The sequence below is a fragment of the Balaenoptera musculus genome, chromosome 14, assembly GCF_009873245.2.
Source record: "Balaenoptera musculus isolate JJ_BM4_2016_0621 chromosome 14, mBalMus1.pri.v3, whole genome shotgun sequence".
Lineage (NCBI taxonomy): Eukaryota > Metazoa > Chordata > Mammalia > Artiodactyla > Balaenopteridae > Balaenoptera > Balaenoptera musculus.
This window is the reverse complement of record NC_045798.1, coordinates 13,009,749-13,030,301: the sequence shown is the minus strand read 5'-3', so window position 1 is coordinate 13,030,301 and position 20,553 is coordinate 13,009,749. Positions and strand designations below refer to the sequence as shown.

The window sequence follows — 20,553 nt, the reverse complement described above, 5'->3', positions numbered from 1 at the left end:
TTCTATTCAACTTTGTACTGTAGGTCCTAATCAATGCAATAAAGCAAGAAATAAAAGGCATACAGATTGGAAAGGAAGATAATAATAACATCATCTTTATTCACAGACAACATCATCATGTACATTTACAAAAATTAAAGGACTTCAGAAGATCTACTAAAACTAATACAGTTGACCTTCCACAACACAGGTTTGAACTGTGCAGGTCTACTTATATGCAGATTTTTAAAAATACTACAGTACTATATGATCCGTGGTTAGTTCAATCTGTGGAGGCAGAACTGTGGGTATGTAGGGCTGACTATAAGTTATACTCAGATTTTCAACTGTGGGAAGGGTTGGTTCCCATAACCTCCATATTGTTCAAGGGTTAACTGTAATTGAGTTTAGGGAATTTACATAGTATGTAAAATAAATATACAAAAGTTAATTATATTCTACATATTAACAGTGAACAATTTAAAAATAATATTTAAAAGCAATGCCACTTATAAGAGCATTGAAAAACATGGACTACTCAGGGATAAATCTGATAACACATGTTGCAGACCTGTACACCAAAAACTATAAACAATGTTCAGAGAAATTTAAAGACTTAAAGAAACGGAGAGCCAGAACATGTTTACGGCTTAGAATACCTAAAATTGTTAACCTATCAATTCTCCGCAAATTGATCTATGGATTCAACAAGACCACAATCAAATCCCTGCAGGTTGTTTTCTTTTGTTTGTTTTTTGTTTTTTTTAACAAATTGACAGGTTGACTCTAAAACTTATATTGAAATGCAAAGTACCCAGGAGAGCAAAAACAATTTTGAAAAAGAACAAAGTTGGGAATTTACCCTGACTTTAAGATATACTGTAAGGTTTCAGTAATCATGACAGTGCGGTAGTGGCAGAAGAGGCATGTAGATCAAAGGAACAGAATACAGGGAATTTCCTGGCAGAATTTCCTGGCGGAGTGGTTAGGACTCCGCACTTTCATTACGGAGGGCCCAGGTTCGATCCCTGGTAGAGGAACTAAGATCCCACAAGCCGCACTACACACATACATTCAATACATTCAATTGATTTTTGACAGTGATAGGAAAAACATAGTCTTTTCAACAAATGATGCAGGAATAACTAGATATCCCACATGCAAAAAGAACTTCAACCCTTACCTCACACCACACAAAAAAAAACTCAAAATGGATCACTTAATCACAGACCTAAACCTAATAATGAACACTGTGATACTTCTGGAAGAAATCATAAAAGGAAATCTTTGCTACCCTGGAATAGCAATTAGAACTCATATATAGCTGGCTGGAATGTAAAACGGTACAATCATCTTTTTAAAGTTGAGCAGTACTTTACAAAGTGAAATCTGTGTTTCCCACATGATTCACCAAGGGCACTCCTGGTTGTTTACAGAAATAAAAACATATGCCCCACAGAAAAACCAGTACATGAAAGTTCATAATCATTAATAAATGAATGGATAAGCAAACTGTGGTTTATCAATACAAGGGACTACAACTTAGCACTAAAAAGGAATTACCTACATGAAGCCAGACAAAGAAGACTATATACTATATGATTCCATTTATAAAATATTCTAGAAAAGGCAAAATGAGTCTACAGTAACAGCAGATCAGTGGTTGCCTGGAGGTGGGAGGTGGTTTCACAGACTACACATTAGTCAAAACTCATAAAACTGCACTTGCTTAAACTGGGTAACATTTTATTGTATGTAAACTATACCTCAATAAAGATCATCAAAAATTTATGTATTAATGGAAGAATCCATGTAAAAAAAAAATCTCTCAAAGAAAAAAATCTATTTTTAATATAGCCAAAGTAACCATCTTCTGTATCTCCAAGGTAACTGTGAACCTCTCTTAGAAAGATATTTTCGAAAAAATTATTTTCATGCCTAACTACATCATAACACTGGTTAATGATTTATATTTATTAACCTTAACTAAAAGAGAACTCGTGAAATTTCTGGGAACTGAACTATTTAATGAAGTTCATTAGTGAAGTTGGGATGATTTCTTACCCAACTGCAATAACAGACTATAAACACAAATTTATATTACTTTCTCAGTATAGCAGACATTGTTGGCTGCCGACCCAAACATGAACGGCTCCTTCCTCCACAGTAACATACACTCTACACTGCTGGGGATAACAATGTGCTCACTTGAAGAACTACATTTCCCAGCTTCCCTGAGGTTAAGCATGGCCAGATGTGTTGTAAGGAACTTTCGAGAAGTTTCCTTTAAAAGGAGGGGTGTGGCCTTCCTACATTTCCTCTGCCTTCTATCTAGAATGCCACCATGATGATTATAGAGTTTGAGCAGCCATCTTGGACAATATGCTACTTGTGATAAACTAGAGATAATGGAATAATAAAGAATGAACCTGGGTCCCTTGATTACTGAGAAGTAACCAAACCAGTTCTGAAATGCTGCCTCCAGCTTGCGTGTATGCAAAAAAGAAATTTCTATCTTTTTTAAGCTATTTGTCTACTTTTTAATAAGCACATGATTATGTTACCATAATAAATCATTTCTGATGAGCATTTCAGCAACTGGCTTTTTATTTTTAAAAAACTAAAAGACTTTTAGTGAGGTGATGAATTTTTCTGAGACTATTACCGAGGTTTTTATCTTGCCCAGTCATTGATCAAAATAAACTATCTTAATTTTTCATTTTCCATCTGGTTTCTCTATTTGGAATAAAGTAGTCTAGGAGAGAAAAATCTGCCTATCCGTGGGAAGAAATTTTAAGCTGCCTTATTACTCCATTAATCTGATGAAACTTTTTAAAAATGTAAACTGTATTATCACTCCATTCATCTCAGGCAAATCTATATGCTCCAGTGATTTCTACCTTCATGCTTATGCTAAATTATATGGTCTACACTGTTAATTTTTAAAAGGCTCAGAAAAGAAAGAGACCAATAATGTTTGGAATAGTTAGGAGGAGCTTCACAGAAGCTCTAAAGGATTCAGACAAGAAAAGAAAGAAGAGAACACAATACAATGCACTGGTTAAGCGTTCGGGCGCTGAAGTCAGTGACTGGGCCCCATCACTGGCTGGCTGTGTGACCCAGGGCAAGTACTTTAAACTCTTGCTTCAGTTTTCTTATCTGAAAAATGGGAACAGTAGTACCTATCTCATCAGGATCTTGATGAGAAAATTTATGTAGCTGGCAAGCAGTTAAGCAATTACAGGCATTCAGTAAGTACTCTTAGAAAGAGCAAAATCTCTGAGATGAGAATGTGTATAACATGTAAAGATCTGACTTGAAATAAAGACTCTTGCTAGTGAATGGTTGGAAATTTTAAATAGAAAAAGAAAACAAAAGGCTTTTTAGAGATCAAATGCTTTTGAAAAATAAAACTCACAAAATATGTATGTCCGTTTGTATGAAAAGATGCTCATAACCTCATTAGGAATAAAGAAACTGAAAATTTTAATACTGAGATTTTCTTTGCTCAGAGTATAAACAATTAAAATGAGTAAGTTTCACAATAGGCAAGGATAGAAGAATTGGGCATTTATATATTGCCCACAGAAATGTAAACTGACACATCTTTTTAAGGAATTTATGGTTATAACTATCAAAATGTGTAACTGTACTGTTACAGAAAAAAAATGAATCTTAATGTTTCTCACAGTTGATGGTTAAATAAACAATAGTACATCCCGTCCTGTGAAACAGGATACAACTGTTTAAAAATAATAATAATAAAAAAGAGTGAAGTATATCTAAATTTACTGACTAAAAAATATTTTGAGACTGATTTTATGACTAATAGTTTTAAATGCTAAGCAGAAAAAGCATGTTGCAGGAAACGTTGGAGAATTAGCCCCTACCTGTAATTTTTTTAACTACAAATATGTCCATCATCAATATGCATATGCAATATGCATAAACTGTGGTGTAAGAGTGAAGTATAATTGCACATTGTTGGAACATAATAATTAAAAAAGCAAGCTGCAGAGGAATATAGTTCATTTATAAAAAGTTCCAAAAACCAAAATTATATATATATGTATATATATACATACACACACTAAATACACATGATTAAAACCTTTTTTAAAAAATAGAAGATGATATACATAATATCCAGAATAGTTACCTCTGAAAGGAGAGGAAAGAGAATGGAAAGGAAAGATATCATAAGGACTTCACAAATGCTAAAATGTTCTTTTTCTTACTCTGAGTATTAGGTACATGGGTGTTCACTGTATCATGATTGTTTCTACCTTATGTATGATTTATACACACTATTATCTAATGAAAACAATTTTGAAACTGCATTGTATAGGCACACAAACATATTAAAAAAAAAACAAATCTGGAATGATAAAAATTAAACTACCGGTAGTTACCTCTATATGGGGGAGGAGAACCTTCATGTTTTATGTCAGATCCTCCAATATTAACAATATTGGATTATTAAATTATACATTATAAAATTAATTAAATTTATAAAGTACTTTTCTCTTAAAAATTATAATTATGAAAATGGTGACCACATGGAAAATATGTTAGGCATACAGCTGAATAAAGAACTATATTTACCCTGTGATTACATCTACTTACCAAAAAATGTGCACATTAACAGGAAGAGCTGGAATTTATATGATCTAATGGAGTGCCTGGATTATGTGTAATTTTTTTATATGTAGTTTTAATTTCTTGGAAGTTTTATTTCTTGGAAATATTTTGTTTTTCATTACTATGACCTCACTTGGAGAGAAATTAAAGAAAAATGACAACTGCAAGAAAGCCAACTCTCCACCTTCAGGGTAGCCAAGTGAAAAATCTACCCACATGGGAAGGCTGAATGAATTACAGCCAACTGACAATGGATAGCACATGCTGTGCCAGTAAGTGCACTCAAAACAACTGGAGAGGATCCCCACCACAGCAAGAAGATTACATCAAAAGGTTCTGAAGTGCATATGTACATTTTAGCTCTTAACTGAGAACTGGTGCTGCCAAGTAAAAGTGAAGCAGGGTAGGGAAAGCTCCAGAGCACAGGGAGTCCAGGAATGTGCTGAAAAAGGAAAGGGGTATGGAAGGATGGGCAGAGAGGGAGAGAGGAAGGGAAAAGTTTTCCCAATATGCGAGGCAGAAATCTGATACGGCATGACAATTACACTCTCAGTATCTATAAAAATATTGTCCAATCAGAAAGCTAAGTGCTGAGGGAACAGAGAATAGAATGATAGGAATGAAAATTTAAAGGAACCCAGAATGAGAATGAAGAATAGCACCAAAATACACACTGTTTTGTGGTCTTTACAAATGTCCTCTCTATTCTATCCTCTATGCCAATTCCTAAAAACCGGCAATTTCCACAAAGGCAAGAAGAAAAATAGAGGTAAAAGTCTATTTCATCCTCCTACCAAAAATATCACTAATATGAAATTGATAGAAAAAAAACCTTTAAATAAAAAACTAAGTGAGGGCTTCCCTGGTGGCGCAGTGGTTGAGAGTCTGCCTGCCAATGCAGGGGACACGGGTTCGAGCCCTGGTCTGGGAAGATCCCACATGCCACGGAGCAACTAGGCCCATGCGCCACAACTACTGAGCCTGCGCGTCTGGAGCCTGTGCTCCGCAACAAGAGAGGCCGAGACAGTGAGAGGCCCGCGCACCGCGATGAAGAGTGGGCCCCGCTCGCCGCAACTAGAGGAAGCCCACGCACAGAAACGAAGACCCAACACAGCCAAAAATACATAAATTAATTAATTTAATTAAATTTTAAAAAAAAACTAAGTGAAAATAACTCAAAGCAGATTTACAGAGGGAGAATGCAATCTGCTTTCTGAGTTTACCACTTTTTTTTTTTTTTTTTTGGTTTAATTCAACGTCTTTATTATTACAAGGGAATATACAGTGGAGAGTTGTTCTGACCTCTACTGCATTCCTTATGAGCCGGTAGTCAGCTGTTGGTCTCTACATTGTGTTTCTGAGGCTCATCCATGATGTTGTGAGCTTACCACTATTAAAAGCAGAGGCTCTATGGAACAAACGCTGATAGAGCCAATTGCTGTTAGGGCACTCCCCCCTCTATTTTCTTTCTTTCTATCAGAGTTTCTCCATGCCCATTTCTGATAATCAAAAATTCAAGGGCTCTTCCCCTACCAAAATATTCTTGATTCCCACCTACAACCACCACCACTCACAACCCACACCTCTGCACCTACCCCACCAGTCTTGCCTTCTCCTTTCTTCCCCAACTTTTTAATCCACCCCTCCTTTCTCATAAATCTTATTCTCAATTTAGGAATAAAATCTTGTTCCCACTGCCTCAAACCTTTTCTGAAAATAGGCAGATTACATAGGCTAATGTTTGTTTTTACTTTCTTTTCACTATCTCTTGTCTTTCTGCCCCCAGCTCTTGTCCGTAGTTAATTTTAAAACTTTTGAGTTCCACAAGGCTTAATTTAATAGCAAGAACCCAGGCTCAGTGAATACTTTCATATATGCCTGTGATCAAAGTGCAGGTCTTCTGCTAACAACTATAGCTCATGGATGTTGTCAACAGTTCTTCTTTGTTTTGTATAAACGAGAAAGCAAATGTTATAAAACCAAGAATATCTGTTTGCCATTTGATTCCTCTCCTATGACATACAATATTGGTCACCAAGTCCTGTCAAATTCTACCTCCAAAATACTACTTGAACCCATTTCTTTCTCTCTATTCCTACTGGCCCTGCATAATTTCTCAGATCTAGACTATTCTAAGAGCCTTCTCTCTGCCTTTGGTTTCTCCACTATTACAACCAACACTACACAGAGCCCAGGTCGGTTTTCTCTCTGAAACATAAATCTTATCAGGTCATTATCCTCCTCAAAAGCCTCCAGGCATTCCCCTGTGCATACAGAATAAACTTCCAGCTCCTTCATGTCATCCAATCTGGCGTCAAACATCACCTTTCAGGCTTGTCTCCTGTCTATTAAAGACTAAGCATTAAATAAAAATAAGTAAATTTAATACAAGAATAATTTCCAAGGATATCTAGAAATATTGTACGACTTATTAATGTATTATTTATGTAATTATTTAGGTAACTGATAAATTTATTCATCTCAACCATATACTATTACCTCCAAACTCAAACTTCTACAAAACAGCTAAATAAAGTTCTATCCACCTAATGTATTAAAACTGGATTGAGCTGTTTCTATTTTCAATTCTAATATTAAAATGTAAGGTAGATCACAAGGATTTTAAATCAATAGTTATTTTCTAAAATGAATGTTAACATATATTGCCAAATTTCTCACAGTTTTCTGGAAATTGTTAAAGTCAGCTCTTGGAGTTCTTAACAGTGTATCACATCTACCATATGAGAAAGTTTGACAACAAAATCAAAGTTACTGTAGGAGATAAGCACCTACCTTAGTGAATCCCATTTGTTTTCCATCTAGACTATTCTTTGAGTTTACCATATAAACTACCAAACCAGACTACTCATCCTAACACAGTCATTAGAAAAGTTTCCTAAGAACAAGTAAATACTTCTTTTTCAAATCAAATTTACAAAATTTACTAAAGAAGACAGTTTATTAGCTTACACATATCTAAGTATGGGTTCTCATGAGAATCATTCTGTTTAATTAAATGTTATAGGATCTTGCAGACAGACTCAAGAATAGCACCATCTGTCTGGGTTACAAGGCTCAGTTTCACCATGATAGCACCGAACAGCAACAAAATATTATTTTCATACATATCTCAAGTTAATTTATAGACAACTAAAGAATTTAGTCATTTGGGATCACGACACTTGATTCAATCCATGCAGATGATTACACTCTGTACACTCTGTATGTAAACGAATATACTTTGAAAAATGTTTTTAGTAACTTAGACTTTAGGATTTATATTTCAGAAGGTAAATATTTATGGTCTTTAGTAGCTATGATGTAGATTTATGCTCTGGTATAAATTCTAAATGTTAGACTGTTCAGGTGTTAAATAAATCTGTACAATTTAAAAGTGCCTATTATTTACTTAGCATAATTATCATTTAAGTAAATTTTCCTAAAATATCTATAGCTCTAGGATTATATTGCCACACTTTCTGACAGGATTTCAATTCCCATTTTTTAATGTGAAAAAGTATTTTAAGAAGAAAAGGAATTATAAATAAAATCATCTATGTAACATGAAAACCATTATTGAGAAAAACCTCATTGAATTCAAAAGCAGAAAATCATACTTGCCATTGCAACTCAATCTAAATAATATAGGCATGCCTGCTGTAGGTAAAACATCCTCTGCACCTCCCCTAACACTGAATATTAAGGCAGACCATGAGAAATTAAAATCCTGAATACATATGAGTGCTAATCTTCGCCTGTGGAAGAAGCTGCTGAAGGAACATGTATGGGACACTGGATGACTTCCTAGGCAGTCTCAAATGAGTAAAGCAACGCTAAGTGGGAAAAGGTAAGTACTTTGGTCTCACAGACCAAACTTTCTGTTAAAACCTTAAGAAATTATCTCAATTTATTTATCCCAAGGCTCTTCTTTTTAATTACTTCCGTCTAGCCAAAAATGAACCTCAGGAGGATATCTAACGTTTGCTAGACAGACACAGACAGGGCACAACTTACAATTCTATTCCTCCTCTTATGATAATTTGCTTTGATCCCCAGAAAGCAAAAATGCCACCCCCACTTAATCTGTCCCAATATCTAGTCTTACCAATCAATGGGCCACTAAATCTACCTCCACTGAAACTGTACTGAAACAAAGCACACTGAAGCACTAGACAAAGAACCTGGGAGGCAACCGTACAAGCAAGGCTGGAACTCTTGGCACACATGCATAATGTATACATGCCAACAGAGTTGGCGCTTGAACTGCCCACCCCGCAGAGTTGAAAATCCACATGTAACTTTACAGTCAGCCCTCCTTATCCACGAACTCAATCAACTGCAGATCGCATAGTACTGTAGTATTTATTTATTGAAATAAATCCGAGTATAAATGGACCCATGCAGTTTAAACCCATGTTGTTCAAGGGTCAACTGTATATCCAAAAGTAGAGTTCTTCCCAGGATTTTTGCTCATCACCTGTAAGACCCCTATCAGAAGGCACTAAATTGCTGACTTAAGCAACAATTTAGAGCAGAAAGCAGAACTAAGAGAAGAGAGAAGAAAAGACACTGACCAAAGAAGTATACTTTAAAATTTATAAGACTTTCTGGGGTGGCTGACTAAACTGTCTCTAAAAGAAATTCCATAGGAAAAGGACCAAAAAAATATTACAGACAATGGCATCAATATCTGATTCATTTCAAGGGGGCTTATTTTGAAAAAGGCTTCTCATTTGGGCAGATGTGTACCTGTTCTGGTGTGACTAGCTCAAAATCAGTTTCATAACTGTGAAGTGTACAACCGAAGGAGGTGACATTTGACCTACTTAAAACAACCATTAAAGGAAAATAAAAACAAAAATGGTTAATAGTAACAAGCACATCAAGTAAAATGCACATTTTTTAGCTAAAAAATTTTTTAAGTGTTTATTCAGGCTCAAGCTCAGTATCTTTAATCTGTGAATTTAAAAAGCACTCAAGCTACAGCTGAGATTGTCCACACTTATTCATTTCTTATATGCTCACACCTTATTTCTCACAGGTGTCTTGCTCTTTTCCAGTGCTAACCCCATCACCTGGGTTCCTAATACCATTTCCAGCCAGATTGTTTCATCAATTATCAACTTTTCTTATATCTTTCATCTTTCTTTCCATCTCTCCACTACTGTTGCTACTAATGTATAAACACAAATGAGGCTCTTGCCTTCTGAAAAATTTCCTTCATCTACCTTTCAATCTCTTACCTTCCCGACTCCCACATCACTGCTTGCCTCATATCAACCTCCTTCAACTGAAAAGTGTACCATTCATTCATTCTGCAAGCCACTGTAATCCAGATTCTACCCTCAACAGTCATATGTAATGATTTCAACTAAGTACCAAGCTGCCCAAACAGCAAACTTCCTCATCTTTCACTCCTAACCTCTCCCCTTCAAGGTCCACCACAGTTGTCTTTGAAAATTATGATTATTATTTTTTTTTAATTTTTAAGTCAGATAAAGCAAATTATATTGCCTACTGAAAGCACATTAACATATATATTCATGACTTAAATGTCTAGGCTTCATGAGAAGTAATTCTGGATCAAAATCTAATTTGTTTTAAATGAACGAAATTTTTTAAATGATAGGTTACACAGTTCAACAATTCCAATTTGTCTATGTAAGAGAGCAATCCTAGAAGAGCTTTTAAACATATTAGTAAATATAATACCATTTAACACACTTGTTTTTCCTCAATTCATTTCTCATAATAGTTTCTATATTGTCTTGGATTATCTCCCGCTTTTAGTTTCATATCCCATCTGCTCATTTAAGATTCACGTCTGTCCAGTTACTGAAATATTTGTCACTTTAGTCATTAGCATTTTGTGTAATATAGCACTGTTTTTTTTAAAGTTCAGAACCGAATTATTTTAGAAAACTGATTATTTTAACATCACCATTTCTTAACCTAAATCAGCCTGCCCACACTTGAAATTTTCCACCTAACAAAAACCAGATTTCAATAAGTTTCTGTACTGTTTTTTAAAAGGAAACCAAGAAGCAAGACCATAAATTAGAAGTGCTCTCCTATATACCACTTCAGGAAATATTCTCAAGGACAGACCCAGAGCTGTCAACTGAGCTTCCAAAGAATATCCTTTGCATTCCCCTCTAGCAAGCCATATCCATCCATTCCTTCAAGATCCAGTTTAAAACTCCTCTTCTGAGTTTTTCTGGCTGAGTTACTATGCTATCTGTCCATGCTGCTTTCCCTCTGCACTTACCATCTACAATCTTAAAAACTAAACAGTATATGTAGGTCTTTATCCTACATATCAGACCCTTAGCCCTTTTGTAAGCCCAAGCCCGATTTCAATCATTTCTCATGTATGTACATGACTGGAAAATGAATATATATTGTCCTAAATTTCTCAAGCATAACATACAAAAAATTAATACCTAAATACTAATTTATTGGTTACACCATCCAGTCTCACCCCCAATTCCCTTTTCACTTCACTGAGGCTCGTTAAGTCCTCATTTACCACACAAAATAGCAAGTAGAAAGTTTTTCTCTAGGGGTGAGTGAAAGAGGAAAGGGAAGAGCTAAAGGGCAAAGAAATACAAAATCTTTTCCTGATGACATCACAGAACCTATCACTATTCCCTACATTTTAATAAAAGTATATCAGTAAAGAGGAAGCAGCAGAGCAGCGGATACCTTCAGGTAGGGATGGGAAAATCGGCTTCAATCCTTGCTCCAAAATTGCTGTTCTTCCCATTGGGAAGGAACCGCCCTCACCTCTCAACACCCTCTTCAAGCCTCTCTTTCAGATAGCAATCCTCTCCTAGGCCTTGAAGTGGGCCTAGAGTCTGGGTCATCCTCACTCCCACTGCCTGCAGCATCTAAGATGGGTTTTAGGGAGTGCCTACTCTGATTGACAGCAAACTACTCAGAGGAAAGGTACTCCTAATATCCTAAGCTTTCCCATAAAAATGCTCCCATAAATAGCATTCAAGTTCTATAACACAAGTAATTAAGTACAATACAATAGGCAAACTATCATTTGTAGCAACAGAATTAAGGGTAGGTTTTTATGTGAAAGCAAACTTACATACAAATTAACTTTTTCTGATATTTAGAATGCTGAAACCCACCTACATGTAAAATTCTACACTTTGGATAAAAACTTAGGACACTATTCATATTCGACATGACTAAGACAAAAACTACAGATGGGGGAGGGACCTTCCTTCCTTCAACAAAGTCTAAACAATATTTTTAGATGTTGCCACATTATTAAATGGAAAATAGAAACTGGCTGGTAGCTGAGGATATATACTTTGTTCAAAACAAAGTAAGGGTTGTGACATGTGTGTCAAACTAAAACATGATTTAGTCTTTAAAAAGAAAAAGATATTTATTAAGTACTATTTCTGACATTCCCTGAGACAACTCTCAAAATGTTAATAGCACTGCTATTTAAAGTTCAAAGAGCACTCCAGAGCTGCCAAGGAATTAATAGCTTTCACTACTAAATAAGAGCCACGGTTCAATCTCCAGTCTCAGCCAGTCAGAGCTCAGGGCTGGTACAGCAGAATCACCTAGCTTATTAAAGACATCACACAACTGAGAATCATATAAACAAGTGAAAAGTTGTTAACATCTAAAGATGGCTTATTTACGAAGAAAAACAGAAGAACAATTTAATCTTCTGCTCCCGCCAAAAAAGCACAAATACAATATAGCTGCCATACTTAAAATAAGTAATTTTGCCATTCCAACTTCCTGGTTAACTGCCTAGGGCTACTCTATAATTTCAGTTGTAATTTGCCAGAAGTCTCTTCCTATTAACAAACATTATCTAGTCATCCAAAATACTTTTCTTAAAAGATACTCAAAATGATTTTTCACACCTCCTGACCTCCATATTTCCTTCAAGTTTATAGGAGGAACTGAGGCACAAAACCATTATGCAAGCAAGGAGATCTAGTCACTAGTAGAAAAAAAAAAAAGTTTGAATACCACTCAACTTTCCCTATTACCGACCGGTTTACTACCCATTTTACTGAGCTCATGCAAAGTAATCTTATAACTGAAGGTTGACCAAAAGCCCTCTTATATGGCTTAGAGAATGGAAATGAAGGAATTCTGGATCAAGCCCCAAACAAAATCTCCAACAGGTTCCAAAATCTATAGGTTGCCTACCACATTAGACAAAACCTAAATACTAACTGAATTCCTATTCCTTTGAGGTATAAGCATGTCTCCCTTGATCAGCTGGAATTCTTAATAAAGATTATCTAGAACTCATCTAAAATATTACCAAGCCACAGTACATACAGCCTAGATAATGTATATTCAGAACACAGAGCTAAACAGCTAAATAAATGTTTAAAATAATAATAAATAACATACTGTGATCAGGACCTAAATGGGCAAAGAGAAATCCCTTAGGGAACAAGGTGGTGAAGATAATAGTTGTCCAGTCATTCGTTCATTTAACAAAGAGTTAATTAACACTTAACTGTGAAGAGAATGGAAAGATGACTTAGGGTCATAGCCCTACAGAAGCTCATATGATTATCAGAGGTAGACAGAAGGAGGTACACGGAAGGAACAAGAGTGACAAGTTCTATCTGTGGGAGTCTAGGAAATCTTCACAGAGGAGGTGACATTTGACCTCCTTAAAAGATGAGTAGGATTATGCCAGACATATACACGTGCAAAAAAACTAGGAGCTGGTTCCTGAGTTGGATATATGTATGTTCTTCCTTATTTCTCTTTAGGACATTAACATTCAATCATGAGAATTACCAACACAAAATGTTTTTTCACACCAATTATACTTTTGAATACCTTATTACCTCTCAAATTAAGCGCTGATGGACAGTGGAACTATATGAGGAAGCTTTATGTGTCTTATGCAAAAATACTTCCTCAGAAATGTATCAATGATCTTGGGGGGGAGGGGGACCACAGTTTTCATGCAATTTAATACCTTTTACATGATCAATCTTTAAAATTTCCACTCAATATCATAAAGAATTCTATGCACAATTACATATTTTATTTGAAACGAATCACTTCCTCAAATTTAATTTTAATATCAAATGTCTTAAATATATCCAATTAATGTGGTGACTTAATACAAATTAAGAATTAATTATTACAGTAAAGAAATCTAGTCAAGACTGAGAAAAAATATTTACCTGCAAACCTACCTAATTCTCTTTATCTTCCCCTTTTCATTTTTTTAAGTTACAAATCTAAACAATGTAAAATAAAGGCACAAATGAAATTTTAAAATAATCAAGTCAGGAGGTTCCTTTAACAGTAATGGAATTTCACTGTACTGGAAAAAGTACAAAATGCAGAAAGCTGTCAACCAGGGCTCTGTGCTGTTTCACAGTAGTAGAAATACGGTTTTAATAAGTTTCTACCACAATTCATCTGGAATGAGAAAATAAACACTCAGAAATATACATAATAAACTATAGAGTATGAAAATGCCAGTGACATAAACATTCTCCCTTGGACACCATTGATTCTTCTAATTCTCACCTAGAAATTAACAAAAAAACTTCATCTTTCTTGACTAGAATCCAAATGCACTCTAAAAGACATTTTATCAGCTTAAAAAAGGAAAGCAACTCTACTCCAACAAACATAACTAAAACATGCTAATATAAATGCAAGTAAAACAGAAGTTCCTAAAAGAAGACTATGATAGCCAATTTATGAGGACAGAATCCAACGATTTCAAAAATTAAGTAACAAAACACTGTAGTAGGATGGGGAGCTACCTCTGAAATAAACACCAACCATAACATTTTAAAAGCATTTAAAACTATTTTTGTATCAGCTAAAGCAAAGATAGAAAACTATACTGATGTACATAAGTGACTTTATACTAAACAAAAATTGGGCAAGCATATATATTTCATTCATGCAAATGAACGTGAATTTACAATTCCTCATTTATGTTAATATTTACCAAGATTAATGGAAAATCATCTCCCCTATGTAATGAAGTGAATTCCCCCAACAGAACAAAGCTAACACCTTCAAATCTTTCGAATAAACAATGAAAGCTTATACTATAAAAGGAAATTATCTGCACAGGATCAGAAAGTTGTTAAATGATTCAAGTGGGAAGAAAAGTCTGAAATTCCAACACACACTACAAATATTGATTCATTGACTCCAAATCTCTAAGCAAGTCCTATGAAATAAATGTGAGTGCAAATTTTTTTTTTTTAACTATTCCCACAGCACATTTTTAGGCTATCTACCTAATTACCTCACTTTGCAATGCATTAAATGTAATTTCTCGAAATAGCAATGTTTATACAATGACAAAATAGGAATTCTGGTGGCTACAACACACACGGTTTGTAAAGCAGATTAGCACACAATACATTTTAAATAAGTGACACTAAAAGAAATGTCACAGAAATCCTTTTTCTCCATTTCTAATAAACGGCTGCAATGCACAGCTCAGTAACAATACCTAATATTCAACCATATTACTAATTCTTATAAACTTTTGTCTAATCTCTCTCACTAGCTAACTTCTGTGAAATTAATACATCACCCTCTTTCAGAAAAAAAAACCAACAAATCAGTACCTTCTACTACTATTTCAGAGGAGGAGATTATTATTTTCTTCTAGTGAAAATAAGTGAAACCAGTCAGAAAAATATCTAGCCTGCGAATTCCCTGGCAGTCCAGTGGTAAGGACTCTCTGCCAGGGCACGGGTTCGACCCCTGTTCAGGGAACTAAGATCCCGCAAGCCAGGCGGCATGGCCAAAAAAAAGAAAAATATCTAGTCTACCTTTGAATCAAACTTTGAGGAAGAGCTGAATTAACTGTTCATTAAAAAAAAATCCACATAAACAATCTTATTACTATTTACACTGAATTTCACTTCAATTTTAAATAATTTAACAAATATAACTATAGAATATGCCTATCTTTTGCAAATATATGATAAAGAGAATATAATATAAACTGGTGACAGTATCTTTCTTATTAATCTCAAGAGCAGAGGAGACCTTTGAAAGTGTTTGATGAATACAATTAACTCACAATTAACTAGGCTAAATTAGCCAGTGAACAAAAAAGATGAATCAATCTTTCCAAACCTAATTAATATAATCCACTACTATAACTTAATGTTAATTAAAAGAATGCCTTAAGAGATTTTTTTCTCCAAATACCTAACACAATCATGAAAAAAAATGCCAAAATATTCCAAAGAAAGTGCTAAACTACATAAGCACCTGGCATAAACTCAACACTCATTGTCCTAAGGCACCCCTCCCCTGCCTTTATTCTCACAAAGAAACAGCCCCAACCTAACTTCCTCTCAATGAGCACTTCAAGCAATAACACAGACATATTTTGCAGCATACAAGTCTTAGGTACATTATTTTCTCTTTAAAATTATGAACTCATCACATGTACAAATGGCTCTTTAAAACGGTCCAGTAAACTGCTACACTATGCCTTAAATTGCTGTCTATTATGTACTTAAAAATATTTACTAGCAATTGGAGGTTAATATGGCAATTATTACTGGGTAGCTATTATTGCTATTAAAAATATATAAATACTGCAACACCATGTGCTACTAACAACAAAACACTGAACAGAAAACATACATTAGCAAATTATAAACATTTTCATTAAACAAAATGAACCATCATGAAAAAAAGATGCTTTACGTGTAAATACTAAAATTGGAAATTGGGATGAAAAAATACCCTGTATATTTACTGGCACTTGAGAAGATTAATCATTCCTTCTTCCTCATTTTCAATTGATAGTCCTCCCCATCTGGTTCTAACTCAAAGGAATAGATCTCAAAGTTTCTATATTTACAACTATCTTCCTTCTCTGCAAAAAATATAATAAATCTCCTCAGAAAAAAGAAAGCAGGTCAACAACAGATTACCTTAAAATCTTCAAACATAGAATGAGTGGTCCTTAATAGGAATTATGTACTAATGTGTGTTTCAATTGAGGAAGGAAGAATGATACCATCCCCCAACTACCCCATAGTCCGGAAGATGCTAAGCAAATAAAACAACATGAATGTGGAGCACACATAACTAAGAATTAGACTGCTGTGTGTCAAAGAATATATACTTAAATCTAGTTAAAGGACACAATATCACTTTTCTCCATATCACCTCGACTGAGAAACAAAAGTAAAGAAACAAAACTAAAGATATACTTACATCTGGAAATTATAATATGTCTTTCCACAAGGGTGAGTTGACATACCATAGGGTGCACTGGTACACTTTCCAAAAGGGCAGATTTAACACACTTAACTGAATTATAACTGTGTGAATATATAACAAGAGTCTCCCGGAAATGTGATGGACAGCATGAGAAAACAGTTTTGAGTCACAAAGGCACAGCCAGGCATGCATTTAATGCAGTAGCTACAAATTTCACAACTGTAAGAATAAGAAACACATACAATGACCCATATCATATATACACAATGGCATCTTTCACATGTTAGGAAAAGGGGGCAGGGGGTGACAAAGAATTTAGGAAATGTGATGCCATGCAGCAGAAATATCAGAAAGCAAAATAAGTAAAGGACTGACAAAAACCTTAAGGCATCTGACTGCACAAATCAACTTTTGCTAAGCCATATGAACACCTCAAGGTAACAGAAAGTGGGTGGGTCATTACTGTGTTACAGAATTTTATAATCTCTAGCTTACATTTCAATCTACATTAATATGAGTATCTAGGTAAATTCTCTATAAGCAATACTTTTCTCTGCTCAAAAAAACTGCAGGCCAAAAAGAAAAATACATGCCATTATAAAGCACCAAGGGCTCTTATAATACATGCTTTATTTTGAACGGGTAATGATTTTATCTCCTTTGGAATTATTCTATACAATGTACTTCAGGCAACATATTTTTGATATTCCAGGTTGCTACTATATCTAATTTACAAGAAAATGCTCAATTTGGAATGAGAAAAATTTACAATATCAGCAGTTCTTTAACCCATTCGTAATTTTTTTAATTAGCACCAATCCACCCTCCACCTAAAAGAGAATGTAGACATTCTATAGTCCTTTAAAAAAATCAACCCATGCATTTCTGCATTTCAAAGTTGCTACCTAAAGAGCAATTCTGTTTAAAAAAAAAAAAAGTATATTCAAAAATCAATTCCTGGTTTAAAGGTTTAGGAGAGAAATACCCAAAGCACAAACCTTTAGTCAGTCATAAAGCACAGAGTCCGCTCCCACAAATTGTTTCTACAAAAGAATCTTAAACATCTTTATCTCTATCAACATTATCATCCTTACTTAAGCTTTAAAAAAAAAAAAAAAAAAGAAAAAGAAAAAAGGTAGAAGAAATGATATATACTAAAGACTGGCTACACATGGATTTTCATTTGTCTACAAAACATACTGTATATAAATTAGCCACATATATACAAGCCATTACCAGTCAGCATGATATATGGTAATTTGGGGGATCTCTCCTCACTAATATTGGTCTACTTGGTTATTTTAATTCCCTGATAAAGTGTCAACGTGGTCACCAGCCGCCAAACAAAAACCTTTTAAATACCCCTTAATCAATATGTTTGCTAATCTATGGAAGTCCCTGAATCTGACTAATACTAAATGATAGACTGAGAGAAGAAAACAGGAGACAAAATGAGTTTTATTCCCATATATCAAAAGATCAAGGGAAAATTATCACAGTACGGAGAGTAAGAATCGCAACTTATAATTGAATTTTAAGATTAAATATCCGAATAAAAATGTTGGGAAAAAAAAATGACCTGATCCTAGTACACAAAGCACAGATACTATGTCACTCGGTCTTTGTAGGTAAAAATCACGTTTTGACTTTTTTTATCTGCATAATGAAATATATTTAATAAAATAAAGCTTCCATTTGAAAAGTTGGCAAGAATTTGTATTTCTCCACTAGTCGCAAAGAAAAAAAAATCTATGCTACCCATAATTAAATGTAACTAATTACAATTTGAACACTAAATTATTTATCCAGTGTAAACAAGGATTAAGAGGAAATAAAGCTCTATCTACAGCAGAGGTTACAGAAAACATTTCCAAAATGCATGTTCCCCAAAGCCAGTCCCCCCAAAAGGGTACACAACTTAAACTAAGTTGGGTTTTTTCAAGCCTAAATTAAACCGTTCAGCCAATTTTCCAATTATATTCTACGCTTGAAACATAATTGCCCTACATCTGTTTACAAATCTTTGCTCAATATTTAAACAAATTCGTAGTCTCCCGGGCACATAGCTCTACATACAGTAACTCATGCACAAAGCACATATTTAAAGACCACGCACTGCAATTATTAGCCTAAACGCCAGGTTTAACAACGTGAATGTTTTCAGAGCTAGGTAATACGACCCAATAAAAAGCAAAGATGGCATTTACCACCAAATGTCACTGCCACCGCCAGGAAAGAGTTGCTGGAGCCCTATGCATTTTTAATTTCGATGAACCTAGACGGCGTCGTCGGGTGCCAGGCTTCCAGAAGAACAATTGACACCCTAACTGCTTCAAGATTAAGGCAGGCGATTCAAATCCGAAGGAAAAGTTGTCAATTATCAGAGAGACAGCGCGAGAGAGGCGAAGGCAGATAAAAGCGATGTTATCAAACCGCCCAGCTTGTTGCTTTTGTGTGTGTGTGTGGATTCGTTGTTAGGAGAGAGAAAACAGTTTTTAAAAGACACAGGAGGAGAGAAAGAAGAAAAAGCTTTCTCCACCTTCCGTCGGCTCGGTGCAATGGCTTTACGGCTCTCCAGCGTAGTAAGCCCCGAGAGGCAGACGGCTGTCGATGTTTACAATCCCGGGAGCTTCGGGTGCAAGAGTCCTTTACTGACACAATCGCATTCAATCAACTGTTTTCGGGCGAAATTGCAGGTGTCATTATGGAATTTTTTTAAAATTCAAAAGGCGGGCGGGCGGGCAGCCGATCCGACACAAGGGGGAAAAAGCTGCTTATCGCAGGCGCGGGCATCACAAGGCAAAGCCTTCCACATTTAGGGAAGAAAAGGGGGGAAATGGGAGGGGAAGGGGAGTGCGATTGCAACAGAGGGTGGGCGTTCGAAGTGCGACCCAGAATCCGCAGCTTTGAGACTTCCACATGCAAATTCCACGCCGAGCGCCGCGCTCACAAATGATTTTTAAAGAGCCAAATAAACACTGGATGGGATCCAAGGCGAGGGAGAGACGATCCAAAAGGGGGAGAATCGGCGAGAGGCGAACGGCGGGGAGAGGCGAGGGAGGGGCGAAGTCCCGGCGGCGGGAGGAGAAAGTTGGTCGGCGGCGGAGGTCGGCGGCAGAGGTCGGGGACCCCCCCCCCGACACAACCCCCTCCCCGCAGCCCGACTACTCACCAGCGAGAAGAGGTTGGAGTGACAATCCTCCAGGCTCGCCCCGTTCGCCACCCAGTTCGCTGCCGCAGTCATGATCCTCCGCGAGCCCGGCCGCCAGAGCGGGGCATGTCGGAGCGAGGCGTCCGAGGCGAGGCCGGGCCGGGCGGCGGCGCCTCGCCGGGGAGCGCGGGGCGGCCGGGCCGCCGCCGCCGCCGGTGGAGGGCGCGAGGGCCGGCGGGCGGGCGGGAGGCGCCGCGGCGACGCCGCGCTGGGGGCGGCGGGCCCGGGCCGGCGGGGGGGTGCGCGGCGACCGCGCGGCTCCTTCCTGCTCGGGCGGCGGCGGCGGCTCCCGCGGCTCCAGCGGCGGCGGGGGGCGCTGTCCGCGCGGCCCGGCGCCCTCCCCGCCTCTCAGGGCCGCCGCTGCCTCCCGGGCCGGCGCTGCGGGCCGGCCGCCGCCTCCGCCTTCCCTGTTCCTCAGCCGCCGCCGCCGCCGCCGCCGCCGCCTTGTTTATCTCCAGCCACCGACTCCCCCTCGGCCCCCGCCG

General features: G+C 36.7%; 1 protein-coding gene across 2 annotated transcripts in view; it reads right to left on the bottom strand.

Moving 5' to 3' along the window:
• Positions 1-20,226, bottom strand: part of MED13L (mediator complex subunit 13L) — a 295,113-nt gene extending 274,887 nt beyond the window's left edge. Inside the window, exon 1 of one of the 2 annotated variants that reach the window (XM_036874359.1) lies at positions 20,030-20,226. In XM_036874359.1, coding sequence (XP_036730254.1) covers positions 20,030-20,101 — 72 coding nt within the window. In that variant the 5' untranslated portion in view covers positions 20,102-20,226. The remainder of the gene's footprint in view (positions 1-20,029) is intronic. The other variant, XM_036874358.1, reaches the window with a different exon arrangement.
• Positions 20,227-20,553: the final 327 nt, after the last annotated feature.